This window comes from Elaeis guineensis, chromosome 6 (genome assembly GCF_000442705.2).
Source record: "Elaeis guineensis isolate ETL-2024a chromosome 6, EG11, whole genome shotgun sequence".
Lineage (NCBI taxonomy): Eukaryota > Viridiplantae > Streptophyta > Magnoliopsida > Arecales > Arecaceae > Elaeis > Elaeis guineensis.
Genome location: NC_025998.2, coordinates 8,795,007 through 8,821,110, shown reverse-complemented (window position 1 = coordinate 8,821,110; position 26,104 = coordinate 8,795,007). Strand labels below are relative to the sequence as shown.

At 39.7% G+C, this 26,104-nt stretch overlaps 2 protein-coding genes and 1 long non-coding RNA gene across 4 annotated transcripts; all 3 read left to right on the top strand.

The window, feature by feature from the left end:
* Positions 1-968: 968 nt before the first annotated feature.
* LOC105047303 (probable inositol oxygenase) lies at positions 969-4,665 on the top strand. Its single transcript, XM_010926175.4, has 10 exons — positions 969-1,126; positions 1,445-1,577; positions 2,176-2,257; positions 2,743-2,947; positions 3,087-3,146; positions 3,253-3,305; positions 3,544-3,666; positions 3,835-3,983; positions 4,194-4,275; positions 4,378-4,665. Exons 1-10 carry the CDS (start codon positions 1,108-1,110, stop codon positions 4,402-4,404), a joined length of 933 nt encoding a protein of 310 aa, XP_010924477.2. The 5' UTR covers positions 969-1,107; the 3' UTR covers positions 4,405-4,665.
* Positions 4,666-5,954: 1,289 nt separating this feature from the next.
* On the top strand, positions 5,955-10,060 carry LOC140858438 (uncharacterized). Of its 2 annotated transcripts, XR_012142008.1 has the most exons (3): positions 5,967-6,375; positions 8,610-8,698; positions 8,781-10,060. It is a non-coding gene; the product is annotated as an uncharacterized lncRNA (long non-coding RNA). The 2 variants fall into 2 exon arrangements; XR_012142007.1 differs by having other exon boundaries at positions 5,955-6,375; positions 8,610-10,060.
* A 6,879-nt stretch (positions 10,061-16,939) lies between these two features.
* Positions 16,940-17,512, top strand: LOC140858711 (uncharacterized). The gene has a single exon (XM_073260026.1). The coding sequence runs from the start codon at positions 16,940-16,942 to the stop codon at positions 17,510-17,512; it is 573 nt and encodes a 190-aa protein (XP_073116127.1).
* The last annotated feature ends 8,592 nt before the right edge of the window (positions 17,513-26,104 follow it).

Sequence of the window (26,104 nt, the reverse complement as noted above, 5' to 3'; positions counted from 1 at the left end):
AAAAAAACTGCTATTATGCTGTTACCCTAGCTTGAGGCTTATTTCAAAAGAGGAACAACCATGAATAAAAATTTGAGACAGCATATCAATCTCATAAATTTCTAGTTATTGATGGCGGCCACAAATACATTGGCCAGGCACAAGGATAGCCCGCATATATAAATTCAAACAAAGAAAAAATTAACCACCTAGCTAGTATGACCTTTTCCTAAATGCAAGAGACTCCTGTAGAATCCAGTGATGATCATATATATACACCATCTTATCACCAAATTGAAAGAAGTTACATTCGTACTTTGAATCTAGATCCTAAACCATAATGAAGTAATCTTATCCTTGTATAAAAATTTAGAAAGCTCTTATCAAAAAAAAAAAAAAGGAAAAAGAAAAAGAAATCTCCACGAGGATTTTATTTGGTATTAATTTCAGCACATCCGTGGCTGATCTCCTTTCCAAAATATTTGGAGCTAAACATCCGGATTTTTTTTTGCATGGAAGGCCAGCGGACCCACCCCTAGGGGGTGCTCTCACATATACGGCCAAATCCCTCTGAGCCGCACCTACCGAAACTTCCAGGATTCTCCACGTCAGCCCCCCGTCGGCCGTATCTCTCTATCTCTCTCGAGAAATTATTACCTGGACCGCGCCAACGTGGACCAACCAAATCCTTTGCGCTTAATAATTTCTTTCCCTCACAATCGCCTCCGCTTACGTGTAATCCAACTCACCACGCACTAATTGGTCACCAGCACCACTTACCTTCCGCCCGCGCTCCCTACGATCTTATCCAGCCTCTCTCCCGAACTTACCCTCGTTTATATCATTTGATAACGGAAATGCCACGCACCCACCGCGCGGCTGCGTGCCATCGTTTTCGAGGTGCGAGCGACGGAATCGGACGCGATAGGTGAGTGGGTGGGAAGAGGCGAGTTCCGGAAAGGAGAGGGAGGTGGCATTTCGCAATTTTGATGAAATATGGGGGCATTGTTGGATAAGGCGCCGACCTCTGGTGACGATAAGTAGGGGGGTTTCTGCTCGGCGTATCACCGCAACACGCTTAAGTCTCCCTCTTTCTCGGCAGCATCTTGTTTTCCAGTTCTTGTCACCATGACGGTCATCGTACCAGGTAGGCTTCCATGTCACTGTGTTTCTCATCTTCTAAGCGATTTATTTTATAACAATAACAATAATAATAATGCCATTAGTTTGTTGCCAACTTTTGAGACGGACGGTTCATACAGCATGAATACATTCAAAAAAGTAAGAGAGTAAAGACTCGAAATATATGCTCTTGAAGGCTAAGCCATTTTGACGACTAATATTATCTAATACTTCTTATGAGGTCATTAGTTTTGCTCTTCGTTTAGAAAGTTATAGACCCTAGATGTTTTATGTTGTTGAAGTTTTTGATAATTTTTGGGTGGTGGATATGGTGGGAGAACAGAGCCAGTACTTGAGGGGAGCAACAACAGCCAAGATGTGGAGAACTATGTGAAGGAGCAGGAAAATGATGGAGATCTTAGTCTGGATGGAGGGTTTGTTGTTCCTGATAGCAATGCCTTTGGCCATTCTTTCAGGTATAAACTTCCTTTTCTGATATTTTTCTTTTGAAATTTTCTGCTTTCTACTTTTGATCAAGCATTTTCTAAGTTTTACTTTAATAAAATAAAAAAAGTCCTAATTTAGCAGTATTTTACTTTATCCTTATTTTTTTAAAAAAGAAAATATTTTAATGATTGAGAAGCTTTGAATTTTTTCCACCTTGGTATAATTTTTCTTTTGGTTTTAATCAACATTGAAATGCTTTTCTCTCTCCCCCTCTCTGTTTTTTTTTTTCTTTTTTTCTTTTTTTCTCTCTGGAGGTTCACCACCCACATCTCACAACCCAAACATCATATAAGAGTCCAAGTACGATTTCTAATATCTTCATTAATCATAACCACACAATAAAAATCACATGACATTGATTGGATGATTGTTATCCCATCAAAAAAATTCTAGAGTACATTATTCCATGAAATGAAAGGATAACAATCATCTAATTAATGGGATACTATTATCCGATGGTTGAGATCAATTTGAGTGTGGCCCAGTGTTAATTAATAATTAATTACCCTCCCAATAGATAGCCTCTTTTTTTTTTTTCCCCTGGTTCCTTTATTGTTTGGGCTGCAGGGACTATGAGAAAGAGGGCGAAAGGAAAGCAACCGTGGAGGACTTCTACCGTACCAATCATATTAACCAGACCTACGAATTGGTAAGCTTATTTCCAGACAAACGTTATTGCTTGCTCTAAGGTTTCCATCAGGACAGTTCAGCGAGAAAGCATTCACCCATCGTGAGATCTTTTGAACGGTCCAGATTACAGTCATGAAGCAGTCAATTCTCAGTGTTTTAAAAAGTGGAGACAATGAGGACTAGTAATGGTTAGAGCACTGCCGCGTGACACGTCAAATTACACGTATCGTTTTCTTGTCGTGACATCCAAGTAATTAGTCGGAGAACATCATTCAAATCAGGGTTCTAGCACGTAATTAAACTATAGTTTATTACGTGTTAAAACTTTGTGTTGGACTACTGTGTTAAAACAAAGTGGGTAAAATTTTCGGGGAGATTCCTCGGCTAGACTTGGATGGTTTGAGAGATAACTTTGTATATATAATAAGTAGATTGTCTATTAATGTTACTTTATATATTTATACTCATGGATTTCTATAATATTTGGTGCATTAAACTAAAAAGGCTAAGAGGAAGAAGGAAGAATATGGGAAGCTGGACAAGACTGTGATGAGCATTTGGGAATGTATTGAGCTTCTGAACGAGTATGTAGATGAGAGCGATCCCGATCTTGATGAGCCCCAGATCCAGCACCTTCTCCAATCGGCTGAGGCCATTCGTCGTGATTACCCTGATGAAGATTGGCTTCACCTCACTGCTCTCATTCATGGTATTGTTTCTGTATTTAATTAAATTCAAAATAATATCCACACGTGTATATATATGCATGTATGTAGGTGTATATAGTTATGATGCGTTTCTTGATACATTGATTGAATACAAAATATGTGGACAATGGCTTTGTGTAGATCTTGGGAAAGTCTTGCTGCATCCTTCTTTCGGTGAACAGCCTCAGTGGTGTGTTGTGGGTTAGTCTCTCTCTCTCTCTCTCTCTCTCTGGTGTAAGTTTTGGACCTTGTGAGGTGGTGACTTGTCTTTTTCTTTGATTTTTTTTTTTCCTTTTCAAACTTACAGGAGACACGTTCCCTCTGGGCTGCGCATTTGACGAATCCATCGTTCATCACCAGGTGCGTCACCTCTCATCCTTCATCAAGAGAACAATATTGCCACTGACCAACCCAGAAATTTGCCAGCATGACCTTCCCAGCTAGTTCAGACAAGGAAATGCCACCAGCAATTCTGCAAATGCCCAATATAACCTTCATTGTTTAGAGAAACAACCAATGGTTAATGGGAATAAACACCTTCGACGTTTCTACCAAAAAAAAAAAAAAAAAACACCTTTGACGTGAATATGTTGTGCAGTACTTCAAGAACAACCCGGACTACAACAACCCACTATTCCGTACAAGGTTGGGTATCTACAAGGAGAACTGTGGGCTCGACAACGTGACCATGTCGTGGGGCCACGACGAGTACATGTACCTGGTTCGTATCCTATTCCTCTGTCTCGCGTTTGTCGTATTCCTTCTATTCTTAATTATCACGTCTTCCACGTGGAATTGAGCATAGGTTATTTAACCTATACCCCACAACATCATGTTTACATGGAGTTTATCCATCTATTCTTCTGATAACTTGTTGGGATCTGGATAGGTTATGAAGGGGAATGGCACCTCCCTCCCTCCTGCAGCCTTCTTTATCGTGAGGTTCCACTCATTCTACCCTCTGCACCGAGCCGGTGCCTACACCTATCTCATGAATGATGAGGACAAGGACATGCTCAAGTGGCTTCATGTCTTCAAGTTAGCCACTCACTCTCTCTCTCTCTCTCTATCTATCTATCTATCCATCTATCTCTCTAAGTTAATTAGTAGGGACAAGTGGCACACTGTATTCGTTACACTGGACCAGTCTCTCATGCTACTTTTTGATTCAAACAGTAGGCTAATCTCTTTAGTTTGGTGTCATTAATGTATCACTAATAAGAAAGTGTTTGAAATGGTTATGAGCAGCAAATACGATTTGTACACCAAAAGCAAAGTAAGGGTCGACGTGGAGGAGGTGAAGCCATACTACATGTCCCTCATCAAGAAGGTAACATTTACTTATGAGTTACCGTTTTATATGATCCATCTTTATAATATATATGAGAGCATATGACACAATGAATGTGATGTTCTGTGTTCTTTGTTGCAGTACTTCCCTGAGAAGCTAAGATGGTGAACCATTAGCGTTGGGTGGGCTGGAATAAAGCTGCGGTGATCCTGCTAGCTGCAGCCTGTTTTCGTATGGTATTGGTAGTTCAAGTTGTTCATGAGACCATCTAGTACTTGTCCGTATAGTTGTTTCAGTTGTTCGTCTTTGCCTTACTTTATTTTTTGTTTCTATGTGTGATGTCCATCTCGGTTTGTAATATTATAATATAATATGTATCCTAAACTTTGCCTTAATTTGGAAATAGCTGGCCCAGTTTAACTTGTGTCTTGCGCACCCTGTTTGGATGTCGGCCACTGGCTCTCTTCATGACGTGGATATGTTTATGATTCGGAGTGGGACTTTTAAATTTTTAGGAGCTGTTAGACGGCCGACAAGGAACGGTGGTGGCGGTGCCAAGTGATTCTTGATAGGTACCTTCTCTCAACCAAAAAGAACTCAGCTCTGTATACTCTTATTATCTTACATAATGCCAGCTTTCTTATTACCCAAAAAACCAAAAAGGACAAAAAAAAAAAAGAAAAAAAAAAAAGGGCTCTTGATAGATTTCTGCCAGCTCAAGGGCACATAAGTTAAGTTGCCAATTCCCAACACGTAGCACCAATTATGATGCAGTTTGTCCATGGACGTGACCAAATTACGTGCCTTATTTTGGGAAAGTTACGCGTCACGGCCTGATGGACAAGTTGTTACATCATCTCGCTGAAATTAATTATTGTAATTTAGTTTGACGGAAAGCAACCCTTGATCGATGGCTGTGATGGAAGAATAAGAGGAGCCTAATTGACCGAGACGTTCCAAACGTAAGCAACGATTCTATTTGCAATCCATTTCGGAAGGGAATCTCACAGTTTACCAACGCCAATGTACCGCGTCAAATAAGTGTCGGCTCGCGTAATATAATTAAAATAATTAAAAATTTAACTATGGATCTATCAATAATGTTACCTCCACGAATTAAGAAATTATTGCATGGATCATGCCCAGATAGACCAACACAAATTTTGGAGCATATGTATGGTGGATAATTTGTAATAGGAAATTCAAGAAATATAAGGACTTATGTGGATTGAACGGACATGCATTTGGATTTTATAAGTAATTACATATTTAGTCACAGATCTGATAACAATTTACTTCCCAATTGAAAAGGATCGTATCAATAAAAAGATGATCAGTAGGGATGGCAACTGATTGATTCATATCTGTACTCATCCATAGATAAAAATTTTATATCTATATCTATCCTATATCTATCTTGGGTTGGATCAGTTTTGTTCAAATAAAAACGTAGATCGGATAGATAAAAAAAATTGATCAGATTGAATGTATATAAATAATATAGAATTATTATAATTTTAAAAAAAAATATATATATTAAGATTTTATCGAATTGAATTTGAATCGAGATATATCATTATCTATACTCTATCTAAATTTATTATATATATATATATATTTTTAAAATTTATATCCATCTTAAATTCTAATCATATGGGATAAAATTCATCGCATCCATATCGAATTGGACATCTGTGACATCGATCAAAATTGCTATCTCTAAAATTAGTCTGGGCATTGATGCACGAGGTGTAACTGGACCGCTAGCCCCTGCATTTTCACCAATTCGGGATTGCGCGCTGTCCACCGTGCATACGCTCCGGATATGCGCTGGTTAACTTGCACCGGGTGCATGCAATAATTTCTCCTAAAATTCGTCAGGCTCACGGTCTCCTGTTTCTACTTCTTCTCCTCCTCCGTCTCGAAACGCATCCATGGCAGCGACCACCGAAGCTCTCCATGTATCCCAAATCTATGGCCATCTCCGATGCCAGCCAAGGCTTCGTCCCTACTCGGAAGCGCGTAACCGATCTGTACCCCAAACTCTCCTCAATTTCTCATAAACCCTAACCTTTGTAGCTGTCTCAATGAATGGATCCGAAACGGTAGATCTGCAATCTTCTGCTCATTTTTTTTGATGTATGTTCCTCCTTTTTCGAGTTGATTTCAATTGCATCAATCAGTTTTTATAAGTTTGATTCTGATGATTACTTGGGTTATGTTGTTTTACATTACGACCGTTTATTAATAAATTAGCAAATATCTTCGATAACTCATGGCCCTAATCTTGACTGCCCAATGGAAATGACAAAATTTTGTAAATCCCCATTTCTTTCATTCAATTAAGGCATTTTTAAACTGAATCATCATTGCCAATCCGCAGGTGATAATAATCTGAGATTTCTGTACTAATTTGTCCTAAATAATACATAAGCAGGTCGTAAAATCGCATCCAATGTAGCCACTGAAGATTTCTGGGGAAAAAAACAGTGGATAAACGAGCGTCGACTAGCTCCTAAAACCCAATCATCTTTTGCCGAGCTTCAAAGCCTCCGAACTTGTTTCATTACCTTTTCTGTTTCTTAGTTTTGTTTCAAATGGGGCTGGTAGGAAGTAGGGCTGAAATTAGATCGGACACGGATCGGATATCGTTATATTCATATCCATATTTATATTATCTGACAGATACAGATACAAATACGGATATTATTTGGATGTAAAAATTAATATCTATATTTATTTTAAATAAATACAAAAATTAATCGGATATTGAAAGTATCAATATAATTATGAATATAATTCGGATAATTAAACTTTATGATTATAAAATCAAAGATATTACTAGATAGATGATAAATTGAGTTAATAATATGTTTATATGGTTGTATATTTTTTTTAAAATTATTAAGTACTATATAAAATTATATAGAATTATATATAAATTTGAATATTCGGATATGGATTGGATATTTGCCTATCCATATCCATATTCATTTTTCTTTGACGGATATGGATACGGATACGGATATTAGTCGGATCTTCAAATTTCTATCCATATCCGGATTAATTCGGATACGAAAACGAATCCGGACGAATAATATCCATATCACTTTCACCCCTAGTAGGAAGGCTTTTTTGTCCTATGGTTTTGGGTTCAGAAACTGGCCAAGGTCTTGTACCATGTATGGAAGTGGATTCTAGAACTCAACCACAGAAATCATATAACCCTCTCTTCCAAGCAACCAAACGAATATCCACCAGTCTCAATTGAAGGGAAAATAATGAAATTCTATAGTCAAAGTAGGCCTCCATATACATAAGATGTCGACATTTAAAATCACTACAAGATTAACTATTCTGGTTTCAAAGTGTGAATGTAATGAAACATTCACAAAGCTGCAGGGATGGCGGATGTAGAGCATATGTATACATTAGCTTATGCTTTTATATCATGTGTCATGGCAGAGTTAATTAATGCATCTATGAGGTAATATGTTTGCATCATTTGGGTCGCCTATATTTTAACTATTTAACATGTTATTGCTGATTTCATTCTCTAAGTGTTGATTCTTCAGCAATTTTCCACAGAGAGCATGGAACGGATGGTAGTGTGTAATAGTATATGTAACCTTTGATGCTAGGATGATTGTTGAGCCTACATAAGATTAATTTAGCACCATGTTGTGTTGAAGAGTACAAGTAGTGCAAGGAGTGAATGCTTGAATGATAAATACTGAAGAACATAGTTGAAGCAATATTAGTCTCCATTATTGCAAAACTTTGTCTGATGCAAATATGGAGCCTCCACCAAATAAGGGTGAAAGTGGCATGGATATTTTCCGTCTGAATCCATTTTCGTATCCGAATCAATTTGAATATGGACAAATATTTGAGGATTATACTAATATCCATATCCGTATCCTTATCTGTCGAAAAAAATAAATATGAAAATGGATAGATAGCTATCCGATCTGTATCCGAATATCTGAATCTACATGTAACCATATATAATTTTATATAGCATTTATTAATTTGTAAGAGAAATATATAACTATATAAACATATTATTAACTTGATTTATCATCCATTTAATAATATCTTTGATTTTGTAGTCATAAAGTTTGATTATCTAAGTTATATCCATAATTATATCTATATTTTCAGTATTCAAATTAGTTCCATATCCATTTAAAATAAATATGAATATAAATTTTTTCATCAGAATAATATCCATATCCATATTCAAAACAAATATGGATATGGATATACTGATATTCGATCCATATTTGATGTGGTTTTAGCCCTACTTCCAAATGGATAGAAGGCATCTTAAATCTTTGATGCCTTTGCAACTCCTTGTGTGTCTCTTTCAGTATGAAGTTCAATGGCACCTTTGCCTCAAGACCCCAGGGCATGGCAAAAAGAGAGTAAAGGCAGCAAGAGTTCAACTCATCGTGTTAAGGTGAGATCTCCCAGCTTCATTTAACTGCAAATCTTTCTTACAGGGGTTAGAAAGTTATCTCATGTGAATTATTTGCATTTAGCTTCCAATACTTAAATTGTCTGGCATCCGAAGAACATTTTTCCAGCCTAGCAAGATCAGAGATGCCAAGATTGTTTCCCAATTCCCTGATTATAGTCATTGAGGGGATTTATCCTTTCAGACTGAAATGGATTGAGTTGTGTTCGTCTCCTGGGTCCTTATTTTCCTAGTTGGTCTCGATGGAAGAAGAATGTTGCTTAGATTTGTCAGACACAGGAATTACCAAAGTGGTGTCCGATTAGTTCTGCTTGTGCTGCAGTTTAAGACCTCTTCAATAACCAGATCATTAGCATTCTGCCGGTGAAATTGGAATTTATCCTAGCAGTAACAAAGCATTTCAGTTCCAAAAAGTTTGAAGAACTGGTATCACATTTGCTGCAAAAACTTCAAACTTTTGGATTTCTTCAAGAATTTCCTTTCAGTACCATTGCTGCCAAGTTTCTTCTGCGGAATTGAATTATTTCATTAGATGAAACAACATAATGATGGCACCATCCGGTAACTCCTGCAATGTTGGAGAATTGGAACTTGGAACTGGTAACTCCAAATCCAGTGATCGGTAACCACTCTGGCTTAAATACTTGCTCTAGAGGTTTTCTAAATTGTTGTCGCTTAAAACTTCGGCGACAACAACATCACTGGAGGTATATCATCATTCTCATAAATCTTCCGACAGCTAATTTATCTAGATCTTCGCCGGAATAATTTCCCTGGCAACTTGCCAGGTTTGCCTATGACATGACTTGTTCTCGAGCTGCATTCCATGGGAGCTGGTATAACTCAATCATCTTCAAGTGTTGGACCTCACATATTACAATCTGATAAGATCCGTGCGTTAGAATATGGAGAATTTCATGGCATTGATTTCGACATTCGGGGACATTGGGGTGTCTGGACCTTTAGTACGGGACCAGTATTGGAAACCAAGTAACTTGGTGGGCTACCATAATAGCTTATCAGTGGTTATCAAGTGGGAAAAAGTTTGAATGCACGCTAAACATCCCCTTGCTTGTGATGAACTTGTACCATAGTAGTTTATGAGGAGGTACTTCTTAAGAAAATGGATTGAAGAATTGAACGTGTCAGGAACTGAAAAGATTCCAGAAAGAACGGTGGAATGGACCTGCTGGAATTGCTCGAAGCATCCAGGAATGAGTTTTATTGAGTGCAATGAAGAAGAGATTTTCTTGCTAGATATACTACAAAACTGTCCAATAATATGCCTGAGCCAAGCATCCCGAGCTTAACGGCAAAGGCCGAGCTTAACCTTTACCTGCCAAACAAGCTTAAGTGAGCCCATTAATTAACTTGTGCCCATTACTTTTACTTATTTATCCATGACTGGAGCCTCTAAATGGTGCTTGAGCTTGCTTGCCTCCTAACTGAACGAGATCAAATGTGCGCTGCCACGGAGCCAAGCCGAAGCTAATTTTTTGTTTTGCATCACAATCTTCGAGCATTGGTGACAGCGAGGAAGCCCAAACTGGAAACATGAGTGAGTGGAATTATCACGAAATTAATATACGTACAAACAAGAACACCATGTTTCCAAATTCTTAAAAGCCTGAAAGCAGAGACCTTTTAATTCAATCCTGGAGGAGGAGGAGGAGGCATCACCAGGTTCTTACTGAAGTAGGGGTTTTCTGCTATCTAACTCAACAGAGTAAGCAGTGGCTCTTCCATGTCGCCCTCGCCGGTTTAGGTTAAAAAGAATTGGTAAGATTGAGCCTATAAGTTCCAAGGTGATATCCATATACCAATGGTGATGGTCTCTCGCTCTCTTTATCAAGCCTAGATGAATTTGTATGAACCTATTGAGAGATCCTCCTTATTAAGCTCTGATAAGCTCACTCTTGAGTATATCGGTCCCATGGTTAGATTTGCGCATTTAGAACTAGGGAGAGTCACACTCTTTCTGTTGGGTCAGGAAGAAGTAGGATGGGCCAGTTCAGAAATACCCTTCTAGGCCCCAATATAAGCCCAAGAAAATGTCTCTATTGGGCTCAGTCCTGGATCACAAGCAGAGCACAAGGAATATTTGAAAGGCTAGTTATGCTGTATCATCCACAATATATAAAAAAAAATGTTTAATCTGAAAACTTGAATTATTGTATCTATCAAGCTTCTTCACTATAACAAATTAAGATTCACCTACAAGTCCTATCAAACTTCTTTGTTATAAACAAGATTCACTTATAACTACGTGGATCGATGTCGATGGTGCTTCCATCCTTCTGATGGCACCTCTTTTCTTGAAACCTGGAGAGAGGTTGGAAATTGATTTGAAAATTTGACTCTATTACTGCTGTTCTACTATGAGTTTGAGTCACGGCCGGTCGATATTGATGTTAAAATCTTTGGCATCAGGGAATTTGGTTCGGATGGTATGACTCCTGAAGCGGGATTTAATTTTATGGGTCATTGGCACTCGCTTCCTCCTCTAATTATACTAAGCCTTGGTCATGCAAGCAGTAGCTCTCCTATATTGAAGAAAAGCAGGGAAAAATCATAACATTTAGACCCCAAAACATAATATAGTCTGATATGATACTCATCGTATTAAACCTAAACACGGAAAAATAATTAGCGAAGAAATTTCTAGAAGATAACAAAATGTGAAAAAGATTAGAATAAAAGGAAATAAAGAAGAAATAAGTGTTGTTAATTGTTTTGTACTGAATAAAAAACGTCAATGCTAGAGATCAATATCGTCCTTTCCTTTTCAAAGTTGGTATCGTGTCTTCGTAGCTTTAGTTTAAGAGATAAGGCCGTATGACGTTAAATTTAGACTGGTCGTCACCCTGGTTATTTATTGCATGGCGCTGCACGCCACCACCTTTTATATTTGCCATGAAGCTATGAGAAGCTCTGCCACCAAATGACGAGCTATGATTGAATTCCCTTAGCCACCAATCTAGACAAATGGAATTTCCAATATCTTGGAAAACTTTGTCTGTAAAACCTTTTGCTTGCTCTGCAATCAAGGCCGGTCCATCTTATCCACAACTAGGAGTACAAAAGCCTTTTGGTCATGTGCATCTCTCTCATTGTGTTAGGTGGAAAGCTGATCTTTAGCTAAGCATGGTTATCCGAATACATAAAGTGTGAAGTCCTACTTGACTAGGCTGATGCCCACCTATTATATCTATGCAATACATCATATGCAAGTAAAGATAACATGAAACTTCAGATGACACTTCTGGCTGTAAACATTGTTTGGTGGTGTATGATGGCATTCAATTCACAATACTGAAATATTGATATTAATACGTACGAAGATGATGTTTTAAGAAACACAAAGTAGGCACAGAAATTAACATTATGTAATAATATAAGTGCTAATTTTATCGGGCTATATATGTGAATATATATTATGTGCATGTCTATTTATGCGCGTGTTTTCTATGTAAAATATTAGAGCACATGTCCAGTGAAGAGAGAGGGAGGCCAAGTTGATCTTAGGAAGATGAATCAAGCTTGTATCCTAGAGTATGGAAACGGGTCAGCTATATTGATTGATAATGTCTATCCCTTCTCGTCATGTTTAGATATATATAATATATGAATCAGAATATTATAAAATAGTTGCTGAAAACATCCATAAGGTAACCGACATGCATTAAGGTCATTACTTCTGTTATCAACCTCGGCATATTCCTTTCATGTAATTTTAAAAATTCAAATGGACTGATTGTGACACTATATATAGTTGCCAGTTGATGTAAATATATAAGGATAAGAAATGTTTGTAAAGTTAAATAACATGTTTCATGATTCTTAAATCTCAATCTAATTATATTGCTCCTACCATAAATTGCATCTTATTAATTTTGACGACTTAATTAATGCATTGGAATAGCTCCAAAGGAGTCAGTATCCAGTATACACTTCAGGGGATCAGAAGTCCTCCATGCAACGAAACTTAGGCCATCAAAGTAGCTCCTTGCATGAACAACCAAAGGGAGCATTTAGTGACATTTCGCAGTGATATATCAAATCAAAGCCATTCATTCTTTTAGATTGCCTTGCCAAGAGATACATCCTAACAAATAAATCAGACATGACCGAAGAACTCTCTCCAATGTGTAGCTTATACGTGGAGTTTTCTCCAAGGTGCATGTCCCACCAAGTATTTTCAGCTCCTTAAGATGTTGTGGTTTGCCGACGCTACGCTCAAAGTCGACCCTATCCTTACCCCAGCGGGCCCACGTAATGGTGTGGGATTAAACGACAGTTTGTGGACCGTAACGGATGATGGAGATCCAGGTGACAGGTAGGCCCCTTTTATTTTATTCTATTCCTTTCTATGAAAAAAAAGGACAGATATTTATATAGATTGGTATATTTGGCTCGTGGCTGGAATTGAAATCAAAATTAAAATAGATTAAGATAAAAATTGTAATGATTATACTCTATTCATGATCAAAATCGAAAGTGGAAATGAAATGAGATTTGGATAATAAAAAAATAGTTAGAATTAAATTTTAGAAGATTGAGAAATTTTTATTTTTTTGAGAATTGAAGTAGAAATGATACTCCTCCTAACTAAACAGCTAGAATGGGAGTCATTCATTACTATTCCAGCATCCAACTCTCCCAGTCAAATATGTTCTGAATTCTATTGAAATCATGAACTATAACAAAAGTAGGTATAAACATCTAAACTAGCTTGCAAAAACTAATTATATTATTTTATTTTTAAAGAATAAAACGTAGATCAATTGTTGTGTTAAAAGTTCAGCAAGAATAATAATAATGTTTGTCGGATGGTTCATTGACTCAAATATAATACTGCTAGCATAGGTAATACATGTTTAAGCAAAAATATTATTCCAACAATTTAGGTCCTCCAGGTGCTCCCCTTGACAAAGGAAGCACCCTAGCTGATGGGCATAGATTTAATATCTTTCGTAAGTTATCAAAGAGGGATTTCAGAACAAGGTTGTTACTAAAGTATATATGATACCAAATTGATGGCCTAGGTCTCATGATCATATGATACCAACTCATGACTCAATTCTAGCATCCCTCCAATCCACATTTACGACTTCACATTTTGGACCCACTTCATGCTATACAAAAGATCTTCCCTCTTTTTGCCTGCTAATAGGCAAGCATATATAGCTTAACATGGTAACCACTCTAAAGGTTGGCTGCATTTTTCCAACTAATACAACTAATCTTGTTGTTAACTCTTCTCAAACCTTGCTGCTGATATTTTCCCCTCATATATCATTCTTCCTACAGCACTATTTTAAAAATCCAGAAAAGATAGCCTAATAATTATATATTATGATTAGCGCAAAGCCTCAAACAGTGGGTGTTAAAGCTTGCTTAGATGTTCTAGTTTGAATTATTGAGCTAGGAATATTTAAAACACAAAAGCATGCAGTATATAAACAGCTGTGGCTATTGGAGTTGGGCCTATTACACAAGGGTCGATCTGAAATAGGGCGCCACTGTACATCCAGGCTCAGCTTAACTGCATGGCAAAACATGCCATGTCATAAAAAGCTAGAGCTTTGACGTTTCAACCACTCAAATCATATAAGAATTGAGCTGTACTACGTCCATGGAGTTCCCCAACCATCACTATTAGGTAGCGGTGGCCTCAAAATATGTTGGTAGTTGAGATGTCTCATCAAAATTATTTTTTGAAAGATATTAACGGTCAAAATGATGGTCCCAATTAGACCGTCTTCTCTTTTAAATATATAAAAAAAGAATGAAGCTCCGATCGAAATAAATAGACTTCCATCTAATAAACAATCTCATCCCGATGACGAAGTCCGAGACCGATACATAACAGATATAATTCCTATACTCCTCTCTCTACTCCTCGTGCACAGATCCTCATGAAAATCGAAGGGACGGAATATCTTCGACACCCTCCGTCGATGAAAGCGAGGAACCGTGACCGAAAGAAGTATTGCCGATTTTACCGAGACCACGGTCATGACACCAAACAATGTATCCAGCTCAAGGATGAAATAGAAGTCCTGATACGACGTGGCTACTTCGAAAAATATAGGAGGGAGCCGCCAACTCAACCCCCTTTCGATCGACAACCCCAAATGACTGAAGAAGCTATGAATAACCAACCGACCGCGGGAGTCATCAACATGATCACCAGACGACTGGATCGGGAGGCAACTTCCGACGAGGAATCGACGAAGCGACCAAGACTCCATGATGTAATAACCTTCTCGGAAGAAGACGCTCGGGAATTCAAACTCCCCATGATGACGCTGTTGTTGTTTTAGCAACAATAGCGAATTATGATGTAAAAAAGATACTTATTGATAATGGAAGCTCAACTGACGTTCTGTTTTACTCGACCTTCTTCCGAATGAAATTGTTGATTGACCGACTCAGAAAAATCTCAACACCGTTAGTTGGATTCACTGGAGATGCGGTCACAGTGGAAGGAGAAATCACCCTCCCCCTAACCGCTGGGATTGAACCATAACAAAGCACCATCTTCATAACTTTTACGGCCATCCGAGTATCCTCGGCCTATAACACCATACTCGAAAGACCTGGACTAAATGTCCTGAGAGCGATAGTCCCAACATACCACCTGTTGGTCTGATTTTCGATCAAAAATAACGTCGGAGAAATGCGCGGAGATCAACAACTCATCCGATGCTGTTTCACGATCTCCACCCAGAACAATAAACCTGAGGACTCTCTGCTGGCCGACAAATTAGACCAAAGGGAGAATCAGGAAAGAGGTGAGCCAGTCAAATAATTGACTTTCATCCCAATAACAGAAAATTTCGAGCAAACGATCCGAATCGGGTCACAATTGTCCGACTCGAAGTTACAACAACTAATCAAATTGCTCAAAGCCAACACCGACATCTTTGCTTGGTCGGCCATAGACATGCCCGACATTCCTTCAGAAATAATGACTCATCGGCTCAACATCAGTCCAAACGTCAAGCCAGTGAGACAGAAAAAGCGATCCTTTGCCCCGGAAAGACAAAAAGGCATTGACGAGGAAGTCGACAAACTACTCGCAGCAGGCTTCATTAGAGAAGCCACATATCCAGACTAGCTCGCCAATGTAGTCATGGTGAAAAAGGCCAACAAAAAATAGAGGATCTGCATCGACTACACTGACCTGAATCGAGCCTGTCCGAAAGACAGCTTCCTACTATCAAAGATCGACCAGCTGGTAAATGCAATATCAGATCATCAACTACTGAGCTTCATGGATGCCTTTGCTAGATATAATCAAATCTGCATGGCACCAGAGGATGAGAAACATACGGCTTTCATGACCGACAAGGGCTTATACTGCTACAAAGTAATGCCTTTCGGTCTGAAAAACACTGGAGTCACCTATCAACGACTCATCAACAAAATCTTCAAAGCATAGATCGGACGAAACATGAAAGTGTACGTGGACGACATAATGGTGAAAAGCATCCAGACTTCGAACCATATTCGAGACTTGGAAGAAGCTTTCAACATGTTCCGATAACACCAAATGAGGTTAAATCCGACCAAATGTGCGTTCGGAGTGACCTCGAAAAATTTCTTAGATTCCTTGTTTCGCAACGAAGGATCGAAGCCAACCCTGAGAAAATAAAAGCTATTATCGACATGAAGCATCCAAACACGAAGAATGAGGTACAATAACTGAATGAGAGAATCGCTGTACTCAGTCGATTTATCTCTAGATCGGCTAAGAGGTGTCTACCATTCTTCAAGACTTTGAGGCAAACGAAGGACTTCTCCTGATCAGATGAATGCCGACAAGCCTTCGAAGACCTAAAAAAGTACCTGGTTTCTCCACCTTTACTCATAAAACCAAAGGTCAGAGAAATACTATATCTCTACTTGGTGACATCAATAGAGGCGAGTAGCTCGGTACTCGTTCGAAAAGATGAAAATCAAATTCACCGATCCATCTACTATACCAGCAAAATACTCCACAACGTCGAAGTCCAATATTCAAGAGTGGAGAAAATAATCTACGCTTTGATTATATCAGCGCAACGGCTTCACCCTTAGTTCCAAGCACACTCTATTGTGGTCCTTACCGATCAACCATTAAAAATGATCCTGCACCATCCTGATACATCGGGATGAATGGCGAAGTGAGCGGTGAAGCTAGATAAATTCGACATACAATACCGATCATGGCCGTCCATGAAGACACAAGTTCTAGCCGACTTCATCGCAGAATGCATAATAGCCGACAACAAGTTGGAAGATGCAACTACGAAGGAGGCTGCAACCCCCGAGCCCGACCTAAGGTCGACCTGGGTGCTGCATATCAATGGGGCATCGAATGCTCAAGGCAGTGGAGCTAGCCTTATTCTCACCAATTCAGAAGGGGTAGTCACCGAGTACGTCCTTCGGTTCGACTTCAAAGCTTCAAACAACCAAGCTAAATACGAAGCTCTTTTAGCTGGTTTGAAAATGGCGAAGGAGCTCAAGATTGACAGTCTGAAAGTCTTCACCAACTCTCAACTGATCATGAGACAAGTCAAAGGTGAATTCGAAGCTCGGGATCCAATCATGGCAATATACCTTCAAAAGGTGAAAGACCTCCCGACAAATTTAAGATACTTCGAGATCTTCCACATATCCAGGACTGAGAATGCTCGAGCCAATATACTTTTCAAACTGGCAATGACTATTACAGTTCGCTGGGCCGAACATTCGTGGAGTGTCTTAAGCAACCGAGCATCGATAAAAATGAAAAAGTATTGCAGCTAACAGTCGAATCTAGTTGGATGGATCCGATCATCCGATATCTATCCGACGGAGTCCTCCCTGAAGATCCTGTGAAAGCAAAATGAATCCGTTGGGCCGCTTCCCAGTATGTGATGATGGATGGTCGTCTCTACAAAAGGTCATTCTTCCTTTCCTTACTGAACTGTCTAGGACCGATCGATGCCGACTATGCACTTAGGAAAGTACATGAAGAAATTTGTGAAAGCCACTTGGAGGGCAAGTCTCTGGCCTAAAAGATTTTGTGACAAGATTACTATTGGCCCACCATGAAAAAAGATGCTGCTGACTTGGTCCGGAGGTGCGAACCATGCCAGAAGTATGCCAACATACAGCATCAATCCGTCAGTCGGCTAACGTCCATTGTCGCACTCTGACCTTTCGCTCAATGGAGAATCGACATACTCGATCCTTTTCCCCCGACGTCTGGCCAAAAAAAATTCATAGTGGCTGCTATCGATAATTTTACCTAGTGGGTAGAAGCTGAACCCCTGGCCCAAATCACGAGCGCAAAATGAAAGACTTCGTCCAGAAATTCATCATTTATAGATTCGGACTGTCGCATACCATCATCACTGACAACGGACGATAATTCGATAATGAAGACTTCAAAGAATTCTATACGAAGTACCATATTATACATAAGCTTATATCAGTCGGACACCCACAATTAAATGGAGAGGTTGAGGTGACCAACCGAACAATCTTGCACGGATTAAAGATCCGACTGAATGAGACTAAAGATCTTTGGGTCGAAGAGCTATATTTAGTCTTATGAGCGTATCGGATAACTCTCCGTATACCGACTGGAGAGTCTCCTTTCAACTTAGCCTACGGAATGAAGGTGATGATCTCACTCGAGATCGGATTACCATCGACAAGAATTGAGCAATACAATGAATCGAACAACTCCGAGTGTCGGAGAGCCGACTTAGATCTCCTACCAGAACTCCGATATGAAGCTCAACTTCGCATGGCCACATATCGACAGAAGATAGCTCGGTACTATAACATCAAAGTCAAGCCAAAAATTTTTCGACCAGGAGATTTAGTTCTGAGAAAAACAAAAATTTCAAAACCTTTAGATCAAGAAAAGCTATCTCCGAACTGGGAAGGATCCTACAGGATATCAGAGACAAACAGATCGGGTGCCTATCGACTCGAAATCTTGAAAGGTTCAGCTATTCGCCAAACATGAAATACCGATAATCTAAAGTTGTACTACAGTAATCCTTGTGCATACTTGAAACTACAGTTATGTTCCGAAATTGAAAACCAGACTTCTAATGAAATATCGATCCTCGTTGTGGAAGCCAGATCATCGATGTCATGGCTTGGGATCTGACTTTCCAAAGAAGTCAGAAACCTTCAGTCTGACCACTGACTGCATCCCGACTCCCCTACAGAACCGACCTATCTATTTCAATGAGAGGCTAGTGCTGGCCACACAGATTTCTTCCACAAAAGCTGTGCCGCCTCCATAGTCAACTTTTCATTCAAATGGCTGACTAATTTGCCGACTCAGTATAAACTAAGAAAGACAAAATACCAAAATGACTAAGGTCAGATGAAATTATACCGATATGGCCATGGCCAGTCGAGAGATATTCGGCTTGCCATCGTTTATCAGATAATACAACGTATAAATCCGATCAAGATTCGAGTAATGGATATATAATTTACTATCGTTATCCTAACTAAATACGTTGAAAACTACACGACTAGCAGACCTTACAATCTGTGGAATAGTCGGATGTACGATCTACATTCGGAGATTACTCCACGGATGCACATCACAGACATTTCAGCAAACAAAAATTCTATCTTGAAGAAAAATATTTTCATTCATTATCAGAAAAGAAAGTATAAAATTAGACTGAAGTCCGATTACAACTTTCTTTACAAAAGAAAAAAGAGATAATATAGATACACAGACTAATCTTCGTCGCCGCCTTTCGTTCCGCTGAAGAATCGATGGACCCACTTTGAATCAGCTTCTCCAATAAACTTTACCTTCCAGCTTGAGAACGGTATAAATCGGATCAGACTATGAAGATGGTTGGTCGATCATACTGTCTGACCAACCATGCCAACAGCCTGATCCACTTCTACATGAAAAATACGATCAATGATCACACCCTCCTTGCTGAAGCTTGACCAGCAACCAGAGCTAGAGGTGGGCTTCAGATTTTCGTCCACCAATGAAAATGACTTTAATCATGCAGCTGAGATGGGGATGCGAAATACATGGTAACGGGTCGTCGACCCCACCATCGACATCAGGGGTGAAAAGCTGACGTCGACTCGAAACACAATTCTACCTCCGAAATTGACTTACAATCAGACCACATAACAGAAAAATCTTTGGATCTGACAAGGAGCCATCAGTCGAAATCTTTAACCAACCACCCCCTATAAGAACCTCACCCATCAAAACCATTTGGGAAGCTCTGGAAAATGACAAGAAACAGTTTTTACTCGAGAGCGGCTCTGTGACAAAACTCTGCGATCAGAAAGAATAAAATGAGGGATGAGTACCTGGCTAATAGCGGTCTCTTTATATAGGAATATCCGATGGCCCAGATGAAAGTGGTCAGATTGAGAACACACTGGATGATGACATGTGACAACATCTGAATCGATCATGGATCGGACTGTTTGACGCACCAGCTCCAGATTGAACCATGTCATCCCTATCCGTGTGAACGTCTCCGACCCAATGGCACCCCGACATGTGGTGAAAATCTATATGCCAGAATTAAATCCCGCGACGTCGGTTCGCCTTCCCAATGTAACAGCTGGCACCGGCTCACTTTTCTGATATGATGCATGACACCAAATTCTCCTATCGATACGATAGCTCGAAAGCGATAAAATGACTGCTCGACCGTACTCCAATAAAAGTGGTGTCAGAGCCGGGATTCGACATGACAGATAACAACTCCTTTCGTCCAAGGTGATTAACCATGTGACAACGCACACGATGATTCACCATTGGACTCGGGAGTGGGGGGGCAACTGTTGGAGTAAACTGACCGACCTCCATAAATCGATCAATCTCCGACACACACCGACCGACGCTCGACTCTAACCCACCAAACGAATAGACAATCCTGGAAGTAATTACCGACTATATATCGACTGAGCAGACCGACGCTACTCTCAATCGACCAACCGAACACTCCTCACCGAATCAAGATTGGTAGGCGGCCGATGTTCGGACTCTATAGATAATAAACTACTTCGACCGTCGGTATTTCAGAGTTACTAACCGACAACTGACTCCCGACGCACAGTCAGCCGAGTCATTCAAATATATCATAACCGTCACGGATGGTTACTCTACTGATACCAGGGTGTAATCCATGGGGATTAATAACCCACTACGAGATTACTGCTCTATGATTTAACGTCGCTAAATGTGGGACCATATCCAACAGTTACGACGATCTACTCTATAAAAAGGGGGTAAAGCAACAAGTTTCGGTAAGCTAATTTTTATACACTGAACTCTGTCTCCGTTCTCATTCTACTATTGTCCAGTCTCCTTCTCTGACTTAAGCATCGGAGGGTTCCCGCTGGAGATAATTTCGGTCAGTGTAGACTTCATTTTGCAGGTGCTCATTTTCAACGAACAGACGACGAGGGGATTGGCAGCAACAGTAACTATTTAGAGCTAGTTATGTGCATTATTAATGCGATAATTTTTTCAAAATCTAGGATTTTTTTCATATTGAGATGAATGATGGAGGGACATAATGTTATCGAAGTTGAGGGGCTCTTTTCAAATAATTTTCTTTCCTTCAACCCAATCCCTCAACCCTTATCGTGGAAGAGGAGGAGGAGGGTTGAAGATGGAAGATGAGGAGGAGGGGGGTTGAAGATGGAGAAGAGAAGAGGTGGAATACTGAAGATGGAGGAGGAGAGGTAGGTCATGATGGATGAAGAGATGGTGGTAGTGAGGCGGGAGGAGGAGGAAGAGGTGGGATGGGTTGAAGATGGAGGAGAGGGACAGGTTTAAAACAAAGGAGGAGAGGAGGAGAAGGCCGAGTGGCAAATAGTGGTGGGGAGGTGGATGGCGAGCAGTGGTCATGAGGAGGAGGAGAGGCGGGTTGAAGATGGAAGAGGAAAGGAGTGGGCCGAGATGAAGAGGGAGGAGAGAGGAGGTCGAGTGATGTACGGCAGTGGGGAGGCAAATAGTGGGTAGCCAAGGAGAGGCGGGCAGCGGCGGGAGGTGGGTAGTGAGGAGGAACTCCATTGGGAGTTGACGGAGTCACTATAAGAAGATAATGTATTAGTAATAGCTTTTAGCGATAACAAATATGCCGTCGCTAATAGCAAAATTTACCAACCACTTGTTATAACAGAAACTAATCCCGTCGCTAAAAGGCTGACGACTTATTAGCGACGATTTATTTGATTATTACCAATAGCAGTGCCGTTGCTATAAATTTAATTTTAAATAATTAATATTAGCAATAGTTTTAGAGATATAAGCTAGCCATCGCTAATAGTCTGTCCTAAAATCTATCTCCATCTCCGATTGCTCGGTTTCATTTTCTGCCACTGCCCCCTTAATCCCCTGCCTTCAATCCCCATTCTTATTCCTCTGCTCCGTCGGAGGCCTCATCCCCACGCCATCGTCCCCTCCTTAGATCTGGCATCCCTGTACTGGATCGGTCATCCCCGAGTCCATGCCCTCCCCTTCTTCCCCACCTCCCCCCTGCTCCCCTGGCGCAGTCCAAAGCACGTCAGAGCCACTATCTGGACACCCGGCCTCCCCCTTTTCTTCCTTTGCAACTGTCCCTGCACAGGATCGGGCATCTCCATGCTAAATTGGCCTTCCTCTCATCGGATCCGATTGCCGTCCTGCACCTCCGCCCTTCTTCCTATGCCTCCCCCTTCTTCCCTTACCATGCCGTCGAAACGCTATGCCGCAGTCGCTCGCCGCCTTCTCTTCTTCTCGATCTGTGATGCTTGGTGAGTATTAGTGATAGCAATGGTGATGGAGCCGTCGCCACACATCGTTCTCTTCTATTTAAATTTTTAATATTTAAATTTAAATTTATCAGATTTATTTAAATTTATAATATTTGATGTAATTTGTGTATGGAAAGTGCATTCTCGATCACTGGCAAGATCTGAACGAGCGTCGCTACCATATGAAACCTCACATTGATGGTGCTTTCGGGAGGTGGAACCACTCCGAAGAGCTCTCCGATGAGAGTACTCCACTGCCTTCGACGATAGGGGTTCGAGGCTGGCCCACTGTCGAACTGACTCTGGCCCGTTCATCTACTCCAGTGATGATGGGAGTAGCTCGACGAGTTCTTCGGTGACCAATATGCTTCTGGTTAGGAACATTTGTCCCTCAGGGGTAATCGGCAAGATCCGAACAGCAGCACTGATGATCTTGCTTCTGATCCATCACAAATGATATGGGCTGGTCCAATTGGATTCGGACCGGACTTAGACCTCATATTTTAAAAGATTCTAGGGCTTAGGCTCGGCCCAAAGCCTGAAAAAATTTTTGGGCCAGGCTCAGCAGGGATGTGGCTTGGCCCAGCCCGGCCCGTTTCATTCCTATTTGCAATGGTGCTAGGTATTTTGGAACCTCCAAAGTGGGATTTGTCTGGATGCCATGCTGGTGTGCTAGCGCATCCCAAGTCCGCATGCATAGGATGTGCGTCTCGGCCCTCCACATTTGCAATGCTACTTGATACTTTGGAACCTCCTAATTTAAAAATTTTAAAATATTACATTATATCGAACCATAAATTTATTTTTTGATTAATGTACATATTCTACAGCATTCGTATATTTATATATTTTTGTATGGATTGAAGAGTTATGTATATTAGTCAATTAATTATCCAGTATGGACAGTTTGAAAAATACAATTAATTTTATAGATCATTACAGTAATCAAACGGTATGTTAAGATTCGAGAGAAATTTCAGATAGCATTTCTCTTTAGTTTTTCTCACACATCTTATGTCATGTGGAGGAGAACTAAGGAGAGATACTGTTGAAATTTTTTTAGTCTCTATTACATGTCATTTGATTACGGTACTTGATCTATAGAATTAATATAATTTCTGAACAAGATAGGACCTTTTATACCTATTAGTTGATAATAAGATATAATTATTATATAAACTGCTCGAAATGATAAAATAATCATTTAGCAATTGCTTTGTATTCATATATGCAGAATCCTTAGGTAGTATGCTATAGACCGTAGTTGGATGTACCGTCGAGTAGTCGATGGGATGATTTCTACTGAATATAAAGAGGGTTTAGAGTATTTCTATGATTATGCTTTTGAAAATGCAGCACTCTTACATTAAGGGACTCGTTGCCCTTGTAAAAGATGTGGCAATAGAGAACGACCCCTTTATGCTAGCTCAACAAGCTGTTCAAGTGTATTATACTTTTTTTTTATCAAGAAAGATGGAAAAAAAAATTGATGGGCTGTATGTAAAATTAAATTTTGAGCCATTTATTACGAGCTCGAAGAAGAAGAGCCCTATTTACTTGAATACTTTTAGGAAGATGAAATATTAGGAGTTCATCAGTCTTTAATAGATGCAAAGTTGGATGCTCTAGGAATTCTCCTATGTGATGGCCAACATGAAGAGGTAGATCAAATTGAGTTTATTTTAAAAGACAATCCTATCTAAGAAAATGAAGAAGAGGAAGAAAAGGAAGAAGTAGAAGAGGAGGAATCGGAAGAAGAATCCGAAGGGTATCAAACATTTAAAGAGAAAGATGAGTAGTCAACCTTAGGAAGAAAGAAGTCGACCTCAAGGACAAGGGAGTCAACTTTGGCAGACTGGAGAAGATTAGCATGCAACAGGAGTCACCCCAGGGTAGATAGAGTCGACTCCTAAATAATTGGAGTTGACCCCAGGCAGATGGAGCCATTTTTATCTTTGTGGTGTGCTTGTTTTATTTACTTTTCATCTTTATCTTATATTATTTTAATTATTAATTACTTATCATATTTATTTAATTAATTTATAAATTATTTATTTTTATTTTCAGAGATTACAGGATGACTATTCTAAAGGACAGAGCTGTGCTAGCCGAGGAGAGAGATCCAGAGGATAGGCTCTAGAGGAGAGAGCTCTCGTGCGGCCAGCTCATATGATTTACGGAATCCATACTATGGGATAAAATATAACATGATAAAATTCTTTGTTAGGTTATTTTATTTTTTATTATCTAATATAATATTCTTTATGACTTTTACTACTCTCAAATTTAAACGATATGGGGTTACTATTGACGTCACAGTCACATGAAGCAGGGCTAATTCTAAGCCTTAGTGCTATAATAGAGGATCCGTCGGGCTCACAGCACCTCCGACTCGATCAGAGATAGAGAGCTAGTACACATTCAGAGGTGCACGTAAGTACTTCATCTTCGAGAATATGTTTAAAAAATTTTAACCATTTTAGAATCAATATTTATTATTCAAAATCAATTTTGCATGACATTTAGGGAGCTTGGGGTGTCTGGTGTGGTTACAGAGATCGTCCGACGATTGATGCCGGCATCGGTGAATAAGTTCTTCAGTTAGCTGTCGGGGGCTTGTGACGCTGCGGTGAATATTTTTGGTAAGTTAAAGGTGTTTAATTTTTAAATTCATAATATATTTATATTTTATTTATTGATACATGCCATCCTTTATTTGCAGTCATACTATCGATTCAAGACTCCTTAAGATGAGGAGGTCGGTTGTCGGACCATGGAAGAGGTTGCCACACATCGACTTCGGAATGGGCTATACCACCTCAGGCAATCCGTCATTGAGTTCTTCAGTTCTGAGTCACCATCGGATTGGAAGTCTTTCGTGAATCACTGGATCGGGGGGATGTATGGGAGGCCCTCTATGATCAGTGAAGAAGTAAGGAGTATAATAGCATTAATAATTTTTAAACTGTATAGACAGATTACGTGGAGTATGTCGTAGCATATCACGATGAGGATCCATCCTCTCAATCCCTCCTTGACCTCGAAGGATGGCTTAGGGCCATCGAGGGATTAGTAGCAGTGGATCATAGGGTTTGGGCATAGCTTCGACCCTCCAATAGCTCGCTAGTCTTCAACATCCTCCTCTCAGCCTCGACGATCCAGATATGGGGTGATGCACATATTAAGGAGGTCGTACAGAGGCTTTTTTACCAGTGACCTCAGAGCTTTCAGAATGCCATTGCGATATAGTTGTTGAGATTATCTAGGATCCACATCTTCGCGATCAGCTAAGCTCATTGCATGTCACAGCCATCATAGCAGGTAAGTCAAGCAGTATTAATAATTTTTTTACTTATTTTAAATTTTTATATTTAGAAACTTCATATAATTAGGCTTGAGTTAGAGAAAAGAATCTAGAGGTCAAAAGTCAATCTATCCATCCGATGGATGGGATGGAGGTGTAGATACGTCCGTATCATCGAATGGGATGTACAAGAACAATCAGTTTGAGAATCGAAAGAGTATATCGAAATATAACCCTCCATGCCGATTTAGGCTTGAGCGGAAGGAAAGGGTATCTAGAGGATTAAAATTCAA